At 42.9% G+C, this 19,251-nt stretch overlaps 1 protein-coding gene across 3 annotated transcripts in view; it reads left to right on the top strand.

The window, feature by feature from the left end:
• The first annotated feature begins 1,614 nt into the window (after nucleotides 1-1,614).
• LOC113945225 (KDEL motif-containing protein 2-like) overlaps nucleotides 1,615-19,251 on the top strand; it is a 56,936-nt gene continuing 39,299 nt past the window's right edge. For all 3 annotated transcript variants that reach the window (XM_027642971.1, XM_027639580.1, XM_027640424.1), the window contains exons 1-2: nucleotides 1,615-1,837; nucleotides 18,747-18,904. In XM_027642971.1, coding sequence (XP_027498772.1) covers nucleotides 1,719-1,837; nucleotides 18,747-18,904 — 277 coding nt within the window. In that variant the 5' untranslated portion in view covers nucleotides 1,615-1,718. The remainder of the gene's footprint in view (nucleotides 1,838-18,746; nucleotides 18,905-19,251) is intronic.

Genomic DNA, 19,251 nt, shown 5'->3' on the forward strand with positions numbered 1-19,251 from the left:
TTAAGGAAAGTGTGGGCACTGATGAGTTTTACTGCAAGTGATGTACAGAAAAAATGTTATCACATTGCCCCTTTAGCTCTGGGAGCAGATCCAGCATGATGCAACTGCTTCCCATATCCTGCATGTGCCGGTCAGAAGGGAGAGTGATGTCTAAATAACTGCCCAGGAGAGTCCCCAGAAGAACTACATATACTCAGCTTCTGCTGGTAAAACAGTCACTCTGTTATGCTCACCACAACAGAATGGGGAGGACAGGACGTTTACCCCTCGAGAGAAGTTCTCTTAGTGCAAGAGCTATGGCTCTTGCACCTTTAGAAACAACATGCTTGGGCTTTGCCCAGAAGCATCTCCTGTACACTACTAAAAATTCACTGTCTTTTTTCTGTGGGAGACACCTCCTCTCCACATCATAATTCTTCATAGTTTTCATTACGTTTGCATGAATTGTCTCATAGCCTTGTTTTCATTGTTTGGTCACCAGGAATCATATAAATTCCTCTTTGGACCAGACTAGTGATGCCAGAAGCTACACCAAAACAAGGAGCTTCCTGCAACCTGTTATTCCCACTGTGCTCTAAGGTCCTTATTTCCACTTGCACCACTCAACTTCCTAGTGGGGAAGCATTCTCCTAAAGCCCCACATCAGTCTGCTGCAGGGTGGGAAGGTGGCTGCATGCACCTCAGCCCCACTCTCACTGCACACTGCCCTGCTGATTTCCACTGACTTGCTTTGCCATAACAAAATCTGTGTTTTCTTTCACCACAGTTTTCTTTCTCTGTTGCAGTTCAGTCCTGAATAAAGCCCTTCTTCAATGGAAAAGTTTCAAAGGACATTTTACAAACTATTCAACTAGTGCAGCGTACTAGATAGACACATACTTTGGGGAGACACTGCAGTGTGTGGTGCTCCCACCAGCACAAAGCTGAGTTGCATTAGAGCCTTTAGAATGGAATCAGAATGAAATTACTTCCCAGATGTGACTATAACGCCCAGGTCAAGAACTTATGTTCTCTGCTATTTCTTCGGGAAAACCTTAAAGGAGAGTAAATCGGAAACACTGCCCCGTTCTTCCCTCGTGGGAAAAGCTGCCTCTTTGTATCCACTCCGCAAGACTACGGACACGTCCTTCTGGAGCGGCGGGACGCGGCGAGCGGAGGGGCGGCCGGGGGGCCGCGCTCCGGTGCCCGAGGAGCCGGGAATAGGCGTGGCGGGGCTGCCTGGCGGGAACCGCGCCACGATCGCCACGGGGGGAACCGCACCGGCCTGCGGCGGGCACGCCGGGAGGGCGTGAGCTCCCCTGGCAGCGGCAATGCAAACACCGCGCCGACCGCACAGCGCTACACCCGACTCAACGCGAGCCACCCGCTGTACGACACGGACACGGGGCGACCAGCGACTCCAACTCCCCTTCTACGTCCAGCTCCGGCCCCGACAGCGCTACCATCTCCCCTACCTGCCCTGCCCTGCCCTGCCCCTCCCCGCCCCGCCCCACCGGGCTGCGCTGCGGTGGCTCCGGAGGGTGTTGCCCATCCGCGCCAGGGCGGTGCGGGGCGGTACCGAGCGCCCGGAGCTCCCGCCGTCCAGGGGGAAACGCGTCCCGCGGGTGCCGGCGTGCGCGGTCCTGCCGGGGTCCGGCCATGCTGGTGTGGCCCCGCGCTCCGCGGGGGTCACCGCTGCCCGCTCGCCTCCGCCCGCCCGCCCGCCGATAAGCAAAGCCATGACCGCAGCGCCCCAGGGGCCAGATCTCAGTTTTCTGAACGAGGAGGAAGCCAGGGCGATTTTCCGGGTGCTGCAGAGGGACGCGGAGCTCCGGCGGGCAGAGAAGGACAGAGTCAGGTAACCGGGTTCCGCTCCCGCCCCGTCCGTGCCCGACGCGCCCGCGCGGAGCTGGAGGCGCAGAGCGGGGTCTGCGGGGCGGGCGGCCCCAGCCCCGACGGGAAGAGCGGGAAAGGGGCAGCGGGAGGGAGAGAGGGAGGGTGCCCCGCCGCGAAGGGGCTGCGCTGGTTAGGGCGCTGCGGGGGCAGCGGTGCTGCGCGGCAGGGTGGGCTGCGCTCCCAGTGGGAAGCGGCGATCCTGCCGGGACACCCGGGAGCGCCAGAGCTTCCTGCCAGCGCCGGCGGCTGCGGGGCCGCCCGAGCCGGGCTTCTGAAGCATCTGGAAGTCGGGCTTCTGAAGCGTTTGGGAAACGCGTGTTGTGACAGAGACGGCTCTGAGTCACGGCTGCGGCTTCCCTTGGCACCTCTCATTCCCCGGGGAGGAGGAGGAGGCCGCTTCTGTTCGCCGCCGTGCTGCTGGCTGGGGGTGTGGGCTAAACACCGGTACCCGGGAGACCACGGCGACGGTGAAGTTGTACAGGACCTTGCAGGGAGACGTGGCGGCTCTGCAGCTCTCGAGCAGATCCCGGAGCCGATCGGGGCAGCTTTTGGAAACCAAGCCAGGCACTCACCTGACTGAAAGTCTGTTCACAAGACTCATGAAAGTGACTTAATTGAATGTCCTGTGCCGTATGAAGATATAGGGCAACCTCGACCTTGCTTCTAGCCTATATCTCCCGTATGCAATCATCAAAGCTATTTGTGTGGATAGTGAGAGCAAACGTCGAGGAATTAATAGAAATTATGCTGGAAAAATAAGCCGTTTATCATTAAAGGTTATAATTTCTTCCCCCAGGTGAGACTTGGTACCTTGTGAAGTGAAAGGCAATGTCCTCTCAGATTCGCAAGTGGGCACTTTTCACAAGTAATTCTTTCGTGTAAGATGCAGAAGGAATGTTAATGAGTAACACTTCCGTGAAGTGGATTTTTGTACTGTGTATTTTTTATTTCAGTTACGCGCATTTTATGATGGGCATGTTTAAACATTATATGTCAACACTGACTTACATCTTAAACTTATCTTAGTTTTCTGTGGCACATGAACCCGGACTGAGTTAAGTTTGGTGGTTTCTTTCTTCCATAATTTGGCATTACTTTTCTTTCTTTGATTAATTTCTGTTCCATGTGTCCCATTATGACCCCCAAAAAAAGGAGGAATATTTTGCTGGATAGGGGGAATTGCATAGCTGGATAGTTTAAAACCCTAGGTGAGACTGAAGCTGGAGTAAATGCATTGAGGCTTTCAATGATGTACAGAGTCTTGTGAAGCAATAGCCTACGCTTGAACTCAAGGCCTTCACCTGCCCCCAAATTTTGTTTCTCCATCTGTTTGCTTAGGACTTTGTCAATAGAAAGTGTTCTCTATGCAAAAGCTGTCAAAATAAACATGGTATAACAGGATGTTTCTGGTGATGCTTTACTGAGATGTAGTCTGTTTAAACCTCAGCTGAAGAGGCATTCACAGGTTGAGCAGAAGATAGGCGAAGTGTTTATGACCAAGGCGCCATACTGAAAATCTAGGTTAAACTCTGGATCTCTCAAAGGCTTTGTATGTGTCCTTGGGCTAGTTTCTTAATCTCTCTTGGGCCTAATAAAAGTACTTTCCTTCTCACTCCACTTGTCTACCTGGTCTTATTTAGACTGTAAGCTCTTCAGGCCAGGGGACTCCCATCAGGAGCAGACCGGTTCCAGTCTGTGTGGTGTTGCCCTGTGCTACTATAATCAAAGTAATAACAGTGATCACCCTGGAGGGCCAAATCCTGCAGTTCCTATATGACCACAGTGAGCTTCAGAGGTTCTAAACAAAATTGCATTTGTTCCTCTTTGTCTCATATGCCTTCCTCCGTGTCATTCTTATTACTATTATTTTGATAATTAACTTTGTAGACTTTTTTCAGTTTAAAAGTTTTAAAATAATGCCTGAGCACTGTGGCAGCCCACTCCTGGGATATTTTAAAAGTGTGATTTTGAAGCTATTTGATTTATGCCATCAATCACATGAGGCATGTAGGAAGTGCTGTGGAATGGAAGGAGCAGTGCCATCAATACTGCTTTTGTTTGCACAGAGTTACTGAAGTGAGTTGTCCTTTGAACTGCTCTCAAGCATGGTTTTGTAAAGAGCTAGTTGGAGCTGGGCAGAGCCAGGGAGCAAGTCAATAACAAACATCAGGCTCACTGGTCAAGTTTGTTCAGTGACCATCTGTATTTACAGTATAGGTCCCTGTGTAGAATGATCTAGACGGGATTGACAGAGGGAATGAAGCATTTGCTGGCAGACCACAAGTCAGGTTCTAATGACTGCGCTGATCTTGTCCATGCTGTTTGATGTCATACGAGCAAGCACATAGCTGTCTGCCAGTCTCTTAAAAGATCAATGAAAAATTGAAATCCATTCCCAGATATAACTCTGGAATCAAAAAAGCAGGAACAAACTTTTCTCTTTTTACAAGTTGCATTTGTTATATAGAAAAATGTTAGCACTAGTTAATTTTGAAACATGAAATAAGATCAGAAGATGAATCCTGGCATGAAATAAGATCAGAAGATGAATCCTAGCATTCTGTGTGGTTTATTGTGTTCAACACATGACAACCATAGTTCAGGGGAGTTGATTTTCAGATAAACGCAAATGTATTGCAGTGCAACATGAAATACTGACCTCCTGAAATTCCTCCTCAAATGTATTGAGCTTGTAATTGTTTCCAGATAAATATATATGGTTTTTCTTTTCTTATTGCTTACCTACACTGGCAACTGGGTAGAACCATTGTTTCTCTCTTCACCCAGACAACCCATGCCTTTGTGAAATCAGATGCATATTGTGGATATTTTCTGGGAAAAGGCTAGTTGCTTCATACAACCCCTGTCATCTCCCTTTTTCTCTGTAGCCTTTGTGTGGAGTGGGAACATGTGAGTTGGGTGGTCAGTTGTGTGCCTTTGTGTAATTCTCAACCCCACTTAGTGTTGTCCCTCCCTGTTCCTCCTGATGCCTCAGCACATTCTCTGGGTACTGTCGGCCTTTTCTTGGCTCCCTTGACAGGCTTCAGACCTCTAAGCCTAGCCTGGAAGACCTCTCAGTATTGCTTTCACTTTTATGCAGAAATGAACTGTGTGTCCTGTTGGACCTTTATTTGTTCTTGCCACTGGCAGGGAGCCCAGCTCCTGATGTGCCCTGGGCTGCAGGTTCCCAGGACTGACAGGACATTTTTTGTCTTGTTTTCTTTCCAGTGCCCTCTCGTGGCTCCTCTCAGCAGTACCTTTGAACAGCCACAGCAAATCAGCCATATCTGACACCTTCTTCCTCAAAACAGAGAAGCAGCAACAGTCAGCTTTGGTATACCTCACATGGCTGTTCACTGCTATATGCACTGAAAATAATTCAGAAACTTATTAATCACGTATTTAATTTAAAAGAAAATGTTAGTTTTGGACTTGGGTAACACTCGGCTTCAGTATTCTTTGTTCATCCAGTCCATCTCGTTCGTAATACCAATTCGGAGAAAACCTCATTTATCATAAGTGTTAGCGTGGGAGAGAGATGGAGTTTAGGGTCTGTATATTAATATACATGCATTGTTCCATAGTAGTAATTGCACTGTCAAGGCAGAAGTCCAACTCAAGTTATGAAATGCTAGTTTAGTAAGCCTGGTTAATGAAACTGGTGATTTTGCAGATGCTTGTGGAAGGAGGTTCCTTCTGACAAATATTTCAATCAGTTAGATGCCCAGGAGAAGATATGGAGGAATATAGCATGATCAAAGTGCAGCATGTTCAGATGACTCCTTAGCAATTCAATTTCTGTAAGAACACAATGAATGCTTGCTGTAGGCACAGGTACTAACACCACAGGTCAGCTTTCCATATGTAATGAAATAGCCCTGAAAATCACAACATAAAAACACTCTAGATGTTATTTGACTTATGGTTTCAAGACTTCAGAGTGCACCCAGTTCATCCTCCTCAGTGTTGTTCTGCAGCTGCTGGAGACAGAAATAAAAAAAGAATTGACAGCTAATATTTGCATGGAGAGCCCCAGGTCCCAAAGGCTAAACAAACCTGTAGGTGCTTCTCTTTTCTGTCCTTTATCCAAGAAGCTAATGGGTAGGGTGAAGGGTTGCTGGCTGCTTCCCATCTCTTCAGGACAGCACTTCAGAGCCTGGCAGGTAGCAGAGGAACTGACAGTCCTTGTACGAAGGCTTAGCAGCAGTAGGGCATGAAGCTATGGGATACAGAGGTGGAGCTACTGCCTTTCATCTCCAAGGAAGCTCCTCCCTCTGTACAGAGGTGGAGCTACTGCCTTTCATCTCCAAGGAAGCTCCTCCCTCTGCAGTGTGGAGAGGCGGGCAGTGCCCCAGCAGGTACCTTCCCCGGCAGCTTTGGGGCTCTGATGCCTCATAGTGTCTGAGCACTGGGTGCTGAGATGCACCTCCACTGCTGGAGCAGCACCAGGGCCCACAGAAAGCAGCTGAGAGGAGCCAGGAAACATGGAGCCAGCTACTTAAAAGAGGCTGCAGGTAGGGGGATGTGGCATTGGAACAGTGGGAACAGCTGGTACAGTTGCAGGTTGTCCAAGAAATGGATGGTTGGGAGATATAGCGGAAGAGCTAAGGATAAATAGAAAATGTATTTAAAAGCGCACAAGAGCTCTCTATTCTTTAATAACTTTTATTTAGGAGATTTGTCTGTTTCATATAATGTTCCTATTATGACCACATATAGTAGCCTTGTGCTGGTTTTGTTTATTAATCCTTGAGAAAAAGGGAAATACTCTTATCTTCACTTTCAAACAGGACATTGAAAATAACTGAGGGACTGAGCCACTGAATGGGGAAATGAACCTACCTCCCTGAATAGCAGTTGTATCTCCTAGATCATGTTTCGAAAACTAACTGTGCCTGTATTGTGTAAGGATTTCTTTCTTTTTTTCAATAGGAAGAATGGCAAAAAATTAATTACCAGCTCTAGAGCATATCTTGGGCACCAGCCACTGTCTATGAATAGGAACTGAAAAAAAGAAGAAAAGGGAATGGAACTTTTGGAAGAGAAGAGCACTTATTCCATTTGCATTAATTTGTTTTGCTCTTTTCCAGTTGTTTTTTGCTTTTTTTAAAAATTTATTTAATAGATTTATTTTACAGATTACAACGAGAATAGGTGGCAGCAAAGCAGAAGTTTGTTCTAATTTATCCTCAAATTAAAAGTTGAAAAGCATATGAAATTAATTGGGAGGTACAGTCAGCACCACTCAGTCCTTCACTCTTGCTGACCCATTAACAACATATGATTCTTGTGGGAAAGATGAATCCTCTCCTTAGACTGTTCTAAACAGTCTTTGCAATAAATCATTTGGATGTACTTATTTGTTACAACTGTTCTTACTGCCTCACTGCAGATCATCTACTGAGTTCATTTGTTGCATGTAATTCCTTACTGTATTTTCTTGGTCAACATTTACTCTCATGGGTCTGCCAATAGAAGGCAGGAATAAAACTCTGCATGGGAAATGTATCTTTTCATCTTTTTCCATTCTCATAACCTTGGGAAGGCATTTGTTGCAGAAGTACAGACATACTCAGCTTTGTATGTATTTGAGCATACTCATACTAGGTGCTTCAATTATATTGTCTTGCTTACAGTTTGAGGGGTATGCCATTGCAGCCTTTGTTTTGTCATATTCACAGAAGTAGTCCTCTTTACCCTCTTGGAGACTAAGAGTAATTTATTGGGTGTTAGAGATCTAGATTTAGGGCCCAACTCCTCAGAATTACAAAAAATTTTTAGAATGAACTCCAAAATACATGAGGAGAGCAGGCTGAATACCAGGAGAGCACTACCTGGGAATATTGTTGTTTCAGTGGAGCTTCCTTCCTGAACAAAGCATTAATAAAGAAATTCTTTCATAAGAGATACTCCACCCGGGAATGTCTCAGGGCGCAAGTGTTCTATTGTGTCTTGTTTGTGGAGGAGATACTATTATTACTTTCCACTGATACTGTGCCACCTGCATGTTTAGTGGTTTGTCAACACTTAGGAAAACAGGTCCTTGCAGCCTTGAAGCACTAATATGCTAAAGAAGTGCAAATAGAAGCAAAAATGGCAGGGAAGACTGATCTAAAAACCTTCACACACTTTGGTAAACAATTACTGTCATAAATAATCCCATTTTGGGACTTCTCTTGTTTGAGTGGAGGTACTGTAACCAAATGCAGTTAGTTAAGTTGCATATCGAGTTTTTTCCTCATTGTGTTTTTTCAATAGTCCTATCTTGTGAGTCCTGGAGGAACTGGGACTTCACATGGGATGAGGAAGAGCAGGTAGAAATGGCCAGGGGTAGGTGGGCACAGCATGTGCCTTCTTCTCTGTCAGTTTTTAGCCCTGTCTGTCTGGGCTAACTAGACCAAAGTCTGTGGTGTAATTCCAGTTTTACATCTACAGAGCAGGGTCTGGACCAGCATTGCTGCCAGCTCATTGGTCTTGTGCTTTCATAGTGAACTAATTCCAGTGTCAATCGTTTCCTCCAAAGCTTTGTGTTTGAGAGCAAGGGACTTCCTATAGTGTGTGTGATGGCAGACGGAGACCCAGAATCACCTTTTGAGTTGTGTTACATTTCAAAGAGCTTGTCTGCAGTGCACTGAATGTATTTCTTCTTTCTTCAGGTTACTGGGGCCATGGTGGTTCCCCATGGTGGCTCCCCACAGGGCTGGCAGGGCAGGGACTTGCTTGCCCCCAGGGCCTGTCCCACCCTCCCACTACCCCAGCAAGACAGACAGGCAGCCCCAGCTGGTCACTGTGGTGGCGTGGCCAGGCTAGGGGACTGAGTCAGAACCAGGGTCGAGGTCAGGCCTGATGAGGGCATACGGGTCCACCACAGCCCAGTGGTGATGGGGCAGGGCCGTGGTGATGATACAGGGACAAGGTCAAGTCATGTAGTCATGTCAGGGTCAGGTCTAGTGACAGTGACCAGGGTCAGCCGTGGTCCCATGATGGCTGGGCAGACCACGGGTGGGATGGCCAGGATGAAGCCAGATTGAGATGTCAGCTCGGGAGTCAAGGCAGTGGCTGTGCACAGACAGAGCTGGGGATGCATCTGGGGCTGTAACTGGGGCAAGACCCAGTGGGACAGCCTCCCTTTAAAAGCAGCTCCCAGGGAAAGGAGAGCTTACCATTGCTGAGGCCTGTGGCTGTCTCCACGGCACTGTTCTCCAAGGCCACCAGCTCTGCTCCTCCCAAGCTGGTCCAGGGCCCTAGTGGCCAAACCCACAAAAGCAAGAAGAACATAGGACACTTTGACCCATGCTCATTCAGACAGAGGCCTTGTGCCAGGGTTTTCAGGCTATTGAGGCTAATGTTTGCATTTTCAAGTGACAAGATAATGTAAAGATGAAAATCACAAAGATTATTATTGTTATTGTTATCTAGCTCAATTCTGTTTTCACTAGGGCTCATAAAAATAAGACACTGTTGAAACTGATGAGATTTAAGCCAATGCTTACTGTTAAGCCCATCAGTAAACATTTTCTTAAGTTCAAGCTTAATCGTAAAAGTAGAATTAAATGGACTTTGTCTATATGGATAAATTGACCAGGCTTCAAAAATAAATAGGTCAGACACAGCAGTACAAGCAAGCATTAACTACTGAGTAGACAGTCAATATAGGGAGTTATTCTGGAATAACTAATGCAGAATAGTTCAATTTTGTTAGGTTTACCATGGAGATGTGACCCAATTAAGGAATCGTACACCTTGTAGGAAATCTATACACTTCCCATGTTTGACCTTTTCAGTAGTAATGCCTGTACATTCTCAACACCATCTGTCTCCTCCACAATTCAAGTGCAGAAGTTATATTAATAATTGACATTAGTGGATATTGGAAATGGCCATTAGGTGGAAAAAGAAGCAAGCAGACTCATGGAGGTGCCTGGAGAACTGTCTGAAATGCTAAAAACATCAGCAAAGTTGATGAAACTCTCACTTTAGCTCAGCTTTCTTATATATGTCTATTAAAAGTTGTTTGTAATGCCAGTGGCATGTGTGTAGGGTCACTGGGCCTCTGGAAGGTAATGCCACTGAAGTGTAACTCCACTGCTTGTCACTGCTGTAAGGAAAGAAATATCAGTTTCTCATGCTGACAGCTTCTACTCACTGTCTGTTTCCCGAGACCTTCAAGTCCTTGCACATATTTCAGAAATAATAAATTGGTTATGCCAGTAAGTCAAAAAAGTGTGACACAGAAACATGTCTGATTTGTGTTCAAAGTGGCTGGATATCTCCCCACCTGTACTGGCACATCTGTGCTCCAAGGCTGTGCTCAGGTTATATGTGTCATGTAGTCCTGTCAAAGACTACAGCACATGCTTTCTGTGGTGAAGCCCAAGGTGCTGGAGTTTTGCTGAATTTGGTCCCCGAGGTACATCCAACTCTCATATGCATCTGTCATGCAGCACTTGCACCTCTTGTAGTTGTGGCTGTTGGTGATGCCTGGCTAATGGCTGAGAGCAAAGCTAGTTGGGCTGTATGTCAAGACTTCAGCTGATGTTCATTGGTTTCTATTGGATACTGTTTTGATGGCATTTGAAAAATATTGCATGTGTCTGCCTCCATTTCTTCTTTAAAATTTAGGTTTTGTCAGTGGTTTATGTATACTGACTTTAATCATCCTTTAAAATCTTTCTGCTCTCTGAATCCAGTTTTCAAGTCAAGTGGAGTTTGGCCCAATGGAGTTTTGAACCTTGGGCACAGAGAAGCTTTTCTTCTCTGTTGCACAAATTTAACACAAGACTATGTAAACTGTGGACTGACCTAGTTGTTTTTTTTTTCTGTACTTGTTTTATAATGAAAAATTACTTAATTCCTCAGAGCTTACAGTCTGAAAAATTTCACTACTTATGTATTTCAGGCAAGAAATTCATTAAAGCAGGTAGGGGAAAGTGGAACTTTTTCATGAGGATTTGTGCATCTAAATATTCGGATGAAATGTACTTCTAATCCTTCTTTGCAGCTCAAATATTGCATTAATGCTGTTCAATGTAATAAACTATTTAAACACCTGTGTTTTAAACTCCTACCAGAAACTATATTCTTTTCCTCAGTCTTACCTTTGAAATAAATAGGTCAATGCGCTGGTACCATATTAACTGTGACCAAACACATCAAAACCACAAAACAAAACCTAAGAGTAATTGATGAAAAGTGCAGTCTTTTTACACTTTATTGCATATAAATTACACACAGTTTACTTTGTGGTTGGTATAATCAAGGAACCACAGTACTTCTACTTGCTGTATCTTTGGATTTTTAGATGTAGGTATCTGAGTGCAGAAAGCTGCAATCAGGGAAAGCTGCAGTGGTGTGACTGGGGTGCTCTACAGTCCGTTTCTTCCTGCATTATAGGCTTGTATGTTGTTAAATGTATATTTATATGTATATATAAAATTATATACATCTAAATATTATATTTTAAAGTATTATTTTACTATAATATTTCTATTTCCAGGGGAAGAGTTGTGAGATTCTAAGCTACTATAGCAGAGGATCTGCAAAAGTATATATTATATACGTGTATATAAGCATTACATTTCCAGATGAAAAACATCCACTGTGTCAACACTGAAAGCTTACATTAATTCTTGTGACCTCTTTCCTTAATTTAAAGCAATGTAAATGAGGCTTTTGTAGTGATACAGTAACACATAAACTGTCTGCAGGTACACTCAGACCTGTCTTACTTCTGTTTTCCAGAATTGTAAACTCAGCTCATTGTGAGACTCTACACACTTAACCTGAGATTGCAAAGGTATATTTTGAAAGCCCTACGTTTCAAGCTTAGCTCTGTACAAACTAATGTCTAAGCCTGTTTGGAGCCTCTCAGTTTTAGGGCTCTGTCCAGACCCAAGGGCTGTCATACACAAACCTGCTTGTAGAGGTGAGACCTTGGTCTTAATTTGAAACAAATTCCCCTCATTCAGAGTTCTCACCTGGCCTGTGTCTTGTTCCTTGTTTTTTCTCTTATACTGTTTCCTGGGAAAGGTTTTGCATAAAGAAAGTCTTAAAGTAACACAAGCAATAGCATCTGCATTGTATGTCTTTGTAAGGCAGTTAAATTTATAATACATGGCCGAGCTGTAAATACTTGCATAGATGACTGTCTCTTTGCATGCTAACAGTATTTATAAAAGGTCTCACAATTAACTAGCAGCTCTGCCCTGGAAGAGTAAATATGTCTGCTGTTAATCATTAGCTTCAGGTTTACTGAGAGACCTGATCTTCAGCCATTCAACCCATCTTGTGGAACGCATGGTATACATATGCATTTCCATGTAAGATTTCCAGGACAGGAATTCAGGAGCTGAAAACTTACTCCTGTCATTCAATGGTTTTGGATTGAGACTACATCTATCCCTGCAAACAAATCAGAATCTTTACATGGAGAATTATATCCATTGCCTCTATTAGCATGTATTAATGGTAATGGAAACACCTATTAATGAAGTAATCTCATTAGAGATATTAATTACTACCATTCAGAAGCTGTATGACACACTTTAAAACGATAGGTAGCCTTTCTTTCCATTGCATCATGGATTTGTTTTGTTGCCTGTAACAAAACAACAAAACAGTGTTACCCTGTAACATTGGTAGGCAGCTTGTGTTGAGAGTATAATAAACACCCTTTTTTTCCCTATCATTCGCAGCCTGTACAGAGAGATTTTAACTCATCTGTAAAACATTCTCAGAGTGGAGCTTTCCCCTGTTTTGCACACACTGTAGTGGGAATGGCAGGGTCATGGCTGAGCTGGAAGATCGCTGACAATTGTGACATTACTGGCAGTATTCACGGAATCATAGAATATGCTGAGTATTCCACCTCATTTACTTTCATTGACCAGCTGCCCAAAGGACTAAAAGCTTTCATATTCTAAGTATGTACACATTTTAAAGGATATGTACTTAGCACCTTTTCTACTTGTTCCAGCAGGGCTGAATCAATGTTTTCACTGAAAACCCGGGGTAGCTGCTAAAGAAATAGTAATACAGTAACATTTTGAGGCATTGTTACAGCTTGAGAAGGGTGATTAATCACCCCTCAGCTCCCGTGATCTGTTTTCAATGCTCTGTGCTCTGAAAACTTAACTTTATGAAGACAGTCAATGAGCTTCTAATTTCAGGGCTTTAACTGAGAACTACTAATTCCTGAGCTGCCAGAGCAAAGAGGAGTTATGTGGTCAGCATGAGAATTAACCTTGTCTTTGACCTTACAACATTTCCTAATTTTATTTTTCGAAGGAAAGTGTCATTCTGTGCTCTTACTCAGGGAAGCAGAGAAAAGCTTCAAGGGGAAAGGAGTGTTAGACTTGATTAAGGAAAACAGCAGCTAGTGTAAGTCATCTGCAGTATATTTATTTCATATAGTTTAATATGAGAAGTTAATGCTTTGGGGGAAAAAACAGAGGTACCTTTTGGGCACTGTGCAGAGAGTGCTTAAGTTAAAGAATTATAGAGACAAAAGACATTGTGACTTATAGAGTAGGAAGAAGTATTCAACACACAGTGGAAGTCCGATGAGAATGTTTCATGTATGCTGATAGACTCGCTGTCTGTGTGGGTTGTGTGTAATCAATGTACACATTGCCACTATATTGGGCTATCTCAAAGCCCAATTTAAAAGAATAAATTTGCTCAATAGAACGAGTGTAATAATGTCAGATTTGTGATTTTTTTCCACACTTTTTGATGAAAAAGAAGAGAGATGGAAATGGAAGGGTTTTCCCCATGAGCAGATAAGGTGGATCTTCAGAAAGGGCAGAAAAGATGTTCTGCCTTTAACTCACATACATATTCCCTGACTGTGTCCCTGACAGACACAGCAGGACTTAATGTGTGAATCCAATATCTATTGTCAGAAAAGTGTTCTGACGACAAAATTACATTTACTATTTACAGCTATGTTTATGTAGCCCTACTTGCTACTTGAAAGGATATCCTGCAGAAGTGGTAAATGTGTGTTTTAAGTTCTTCTGCCTATTAAATGTACAGTCTGGGAGGAAAAACTAGAGAAGATTAATTCCCTTTTCACTTTCTTCTGACCTCCATTTGGTTTTGCACATTTCCAGAATCTAAATATTTTGGGATAATTGTGAGCTGGCAACTCAATGCAGCCATCAAAGTGGGATTGAAAACATATCCCATACAGTTCAGTGCTGGGCTGTGAAGTGTTTACTGTGTCCTTCAGGTGAATCTTTCTTAGCGCTTCCAGTTACCGTTTCCATCCAGGGGTATCACCAGTAGGTGACTCTCCCTCCCACACCCTGGCCTGATGCCTGTTCGGGATAGTGAAAGTCCTTCCACTACATTAGTTGCCCTTTGGGTCACGGTCAGTAACAAGAACTGAACCAACACACTCTTTGTTCTTCATTGTTGTGGCCCATCCTCTTTGCCCACACACATCTTCAGTCACTCAGATAAATACATCTGAAGGCAACTTGGTGTGTTAATGGGCATTATAAAATGAATTCATAATAACAGAAACAACAGAAGGATGAAAAGGATGAAGACTTAGATTAAAAAACTAGTATTTCAGGGGAAGGAAAAATTAAATTGGAATGGTTGATTGGCAACAACCTAGCAGATTAGAGTGGAGCATTATTCCAACACATTTTGTTCGTCAAAATAGAGGAGACCTTGATTTTTCAGAGAATTACTGCAGAAATGCTTAACTTTAGAAATATCAAGATAAAAAATAAGTGCATTTTCAGTTAGGTCTTTTTACATTGCCTTGTAGTATGTGCAACCAAAACATAGGAGTAATTTTTCCTCTGTGATTCACCTACTTGTGCATAATGTTTTACATATGAGACTGACTTGGTTCATTAGCCAAACAGACAGCAATATGAAAGAAAAATAAACCAAAGATGCTTTAATATGAGTAAAAATATACCAGCTACTAAGAATAAAGACTGCCTTAGAAAACAGACCTATTGTGTGTCTGAGGTGCTCAGAAAGAGTACGTTTACTCTGTATTGTTGTTTTTCTTCCTGGTAGGATTGCACCTACCTCTGGCACCTTGGTAACCAGAATGTTGTTGTTATTGCTATTATATGTCTCCAGGAAACAGCAGATATAATTTTTTTCAAATTACTTCAGCTGTGGTAGTCTTTGCCATTGCCAGTAATACTTCTTTTCCCCTTTTTTTCCAAATATGACAACTTGAAAGTACGTCTTTAAATTATTTTCATAACATTAAAAGGAACTCTAAGTAAAAAACATTCCTACATTGCATTTTAGAGCTACTCATGACTGTGACAACACCCAGAGTTTTCTAGAAAAATAACTAGTTACAGAAGTGGTGGAGTTGCACAGTTCACCAGTGTGGCATAATGTATAAAGCAGTGGGAAGGGCATAAGTTGAAGTAAAAAAATTAGGAAAGAACAGATTCTTCAGGCATTGTTTTTTAACATCTCTAGCCATTCCCTGCTAAAAAAGTAAGGAATATAAACAATAAGAAAAGCTTGGTTTAGGTAACTTTTTGCAAGTTATCTACCCTGCTGTATTTTTTATCTAATGTTTTCAACACTGTTTTTATTTGCAATCCTTTCAGCCTTGTCTTCTCAGACACTGAGAGCTTTGATCCAATGAGCAAATTGCACCTGCTTATCCTTCACCTGGTGCAATTCCTTGTACTGTGTATCTGTTCTCTTGTGAGACATGTGGTAAGAGTCCTTTAGGGCCAAATCCTGCTCTACTGAAATCAATAGAAATCATAATTTCTGCTTTGGCAAAAGTGGGATTGAGTCCTCTGTCTCCTGCAAACAGCAGAGGTGTCCCCAGATGTCCTATTTGGCAACCTGGTTTCTACTACCTTGTGCATCTGTCTTCTGCTTTATATTCAGGATGATGACGGTAAAGAAAATACCTTTCCTCTTACGGTAGCAATTAAAGCTCCTTATTATGCTAATAGGAAGTGGCAGGGGAGGCTACACATCTATGGACAATATTTATGATAACCCACATAAAAGTGCACAGAAACATTTAGGTTACCTTTTCCCTGGAGATGTCCGTAAGAAATACTGGGACATCCTTGTACCAATAAGGAAGTGATGTTTTTAAAACCAATGCAAAGAAATCGCTCCTGAGTGATTCATTAGTTTAGATACTCTGTAGGATAATAGATGGGAAAAGGTAACAAGGTGTAGCCTGTGAGGTCATTTAGGATTGCTGCCAGCTCTGGTTTGTGGAGCAGTCTCCTGTAAGTTATCCTGGGAATGGACTTGCCTTTAATCCCACAACAGCTTAGAGGTACTTTTTCCATCACAGTGATGTTGTCTCCTCTCAAGAGGAAGTGACTTCAAGTGTCCAAACATGGCTGTAGACAAACAAGAAGGAAGGATGGATGGAGCAGACAAGGAAGCAGGATTAGTACATTTGATTTAGAGGGCACTAGGTGTTTTGACACTCCTACAGAGCAGTGTCTCAATATATGAATGGTAATCTGAGTAACAATAGCGCTGCCTCAGAGGCAAGTTCATTGCAATACTCACTGCAGATACCATCTCCTGCTGTAATTGTTTCTTGAGACTGGCTTTCCTTCTGGCTCACAACTGTCATTCATTAGTATCATGAGGGGGCACATAAACTTGACAGAGCAGGTATATAGGGAAACGATGTGGTTTGGCGGGGGAGTCATCACGAAGGAGAAGTGCTTAATAGTCATGCAATATTGCAATTACAGATTGTGTATCATATTAATATTATTTGTTGCTCAAATAACTATGTATATAGAGTTCCATATGTGGGCCTGTGTGTGCGCATAAATATAAATACGCACAAGCAGTTTAAAGGATTTCTTTGATGAATTGAGCATGACAGCACAATTCAAAAGCAGTACATTCATAGATAATGACTGTAGATAATGCCAAGCATGTGCTCGTAAAGATTTTACCATGTTTAAACATTAAAGTCAGTGTTTGCACAAGACTTCCAGTACATTTTTCAGTGCGAGGCACGTTCGTGCAATATGGTCGACGTTAGAGCAAGTGTGGGGGTTTTGTATTTTCCTTTGTCTCTGGAATGCGCAAACGTGAAGCGAATAGACGGTTATGTATCCATCCTGCCCGCTTCCCGGCCGCGGGTGCGGGGTCGCAGCCCTGTCCCGGGACACGCACAGGGACAAGCTGTGATCCCGGATGCCGCCGCTTGGTGGCGCCAGGGCCCCGCCCAGCCGACTCCCACTGGGAAGGGCGATCCCAGCGCCTCCTTCCGAAGGGGTGAATTGTAACAGATGGTCTCTTTGGGGACTTCAGCAGAGCTGCCGTAGCCTTGTTTTCTGGGCGGGCGCTGTGGCTGCAGCCACTCCCCGAGTACCTCATGCCTGGCTCTGTGTGCTTTTACTGCTTCTTACTGGTCAGGCCACAGGAGTGAGGTCATGGCGTTGGCTCTTGAGAGCACATTGTTCATCCCCTCTTGTTCCTCATCACTGCCAGGCTGCGTTCCAAGCTGCAGAATGCGTTTACAGTGTTTAGTCACTCCCATGGTGTGGTAATATCTGTGATGATTAACATTTTTGCCTTTCTAATAAGTTTACTTGGAATGGCTAGTACTTGTGCATGTGGCTGTGTAATCTTCAAAAGAAGTATTCATTTTCCAAAAATGTCTCCCTCCAGCCTTCCTGTTCATCAGATGCCACCAGATGAACAGTAGGTGCTAGTATGGACAGTGTACTCTGTATAAATTCCAGATCAAAATATATCCATTTCCAGACTAGATATTTAATTTTAAGTGTATTTTGGGAGGCAGTGTTATCTCAGATGAGTTTTTATTGATAACAGAAATAACTTATGTTCTCTGAGAACATCTGTATTCCTAGGTATGGGTTTTACCACTGATTAAGGAGGCAGATTTACATGAAAGCCTTGCTCAAATGTTGGTATTACATCTCCAGGCTGTGCACGAAGTCTTGTTTTGTTGCTATCAGAATCAGTTGGGGTGTGGATTTGCTGCATTTACATCTGTACTTTAGGCACTTGTGTAATGTCATTTGAAAACAAGTAACTTTGCATGCCCTTTGCACTATTCCCACTCCTTTGCGACTGTACCTTGTTCTTTTATGTCCAGCTAAACAATTAATTCCTCTACTTCTTGGTCTAAAATCTGAACTTACTACTAAATAACTTCTTCAGTTGCAACCACATGTGTGTAGCTTGTGCAGGCTTCACCTTAGTGTGGCAGAACATTCATATATTCATTATTAGTTGCCTCCATACATATTAAACACAGGCAGAATCCCTATGCAGCAAGGAAAGAGGAAAATGTGATAAACTCGTTGAACATGTTGCATGAATATCTATTAGCTGAATTCACAATTTATTATTCTCCTTTGCATAGAAAATGTATAGTGGACACCTCACTGTCGGGGTGTTGGTGATCTTCCTCTTGAAAATAAAAATAATCTTGTTATTGCTTCTACTTAAATGAGTGAATAAATATTTCAAAAATTGCTTTGTTAGGGTGTTATTTATTCTGATTCGATTATTGGCTGAACTTAATGTTACTTTCAATTAGTTTTAGAGTGCTTATGAATTATGACCTTATTTTTGCAAGGAAAAAGAATGCACTTCTTCAAGACAGAGAATAATTCAACCATATGAGTCATCCACTTAACCTGGTCACATAGTGTCATTTGTTAAGATGGAGAATTTTCCTGTCATTAAAAAATTTTATGTGATTACTGTGAACGTATCATGTCCAACTGTATCTTTTAAAAAGTCATTAAATGTAGAGATATACTGTAAATATTTAAATCAACACCAGGGAGAGTTCTTAATGATGTGCCTGTAATATCTAAAATGGCTTAAATATTTTTTTCTCTTTCTAGCAAAATTCTGAAGAGAAAGAAGTCTGAAAAAGGGCTGCAAGGAGTGACTGGAGAATGGTTTGAAGAAATAAAAAGAAAAAAATTTCACAATTACGCTGATGTCAATAGAATGTTAAAACCACCATTAGAGCATCAGCTAAGGAAGAGCAAAAACACCAGTGAGTTACGTTTTTCCATTTCCTTACATATATAATAACAGTCACCAAACCAATGTCTTACAGCGTTTTAGAGTGTCACAGAGTTTCGGAAACTGCAGACTTTCTTCTCATATCATAGTTTTACCAAAGATATATTTTCAAAATGACTATGTTTCTTTAAGCAGATTCTGTTAAAATCACAGCTGGGAGTCACAACAGAAAATTCCTGATACTGTTATGCCATACCATACAGCCTAGGCTGGAAGGACATCAGAAGGTCATTAGGTCCAACCTTTTGTTGGATGAGATTATTTGGAACTTTCTGCAGTCACATATTGTAAACCTCCAGTGATGGGGACTCCACCACA

The sequence above is a fragment of the Corapipo altera genome, unplaced genomic scaffold, assembly GCF_003945725.1.
Source record: "Corapipo altera isolate COAL_440 unplaced genomic scaffold, ASM394572v1 0, whole genome shotgun sequence".
Classification (NCBI taxonomy): Eukaryota; Metazoa; Chordata; class Aves; order Passeriformes; family Pipridae; genus Corapipo; species Corapipo altera.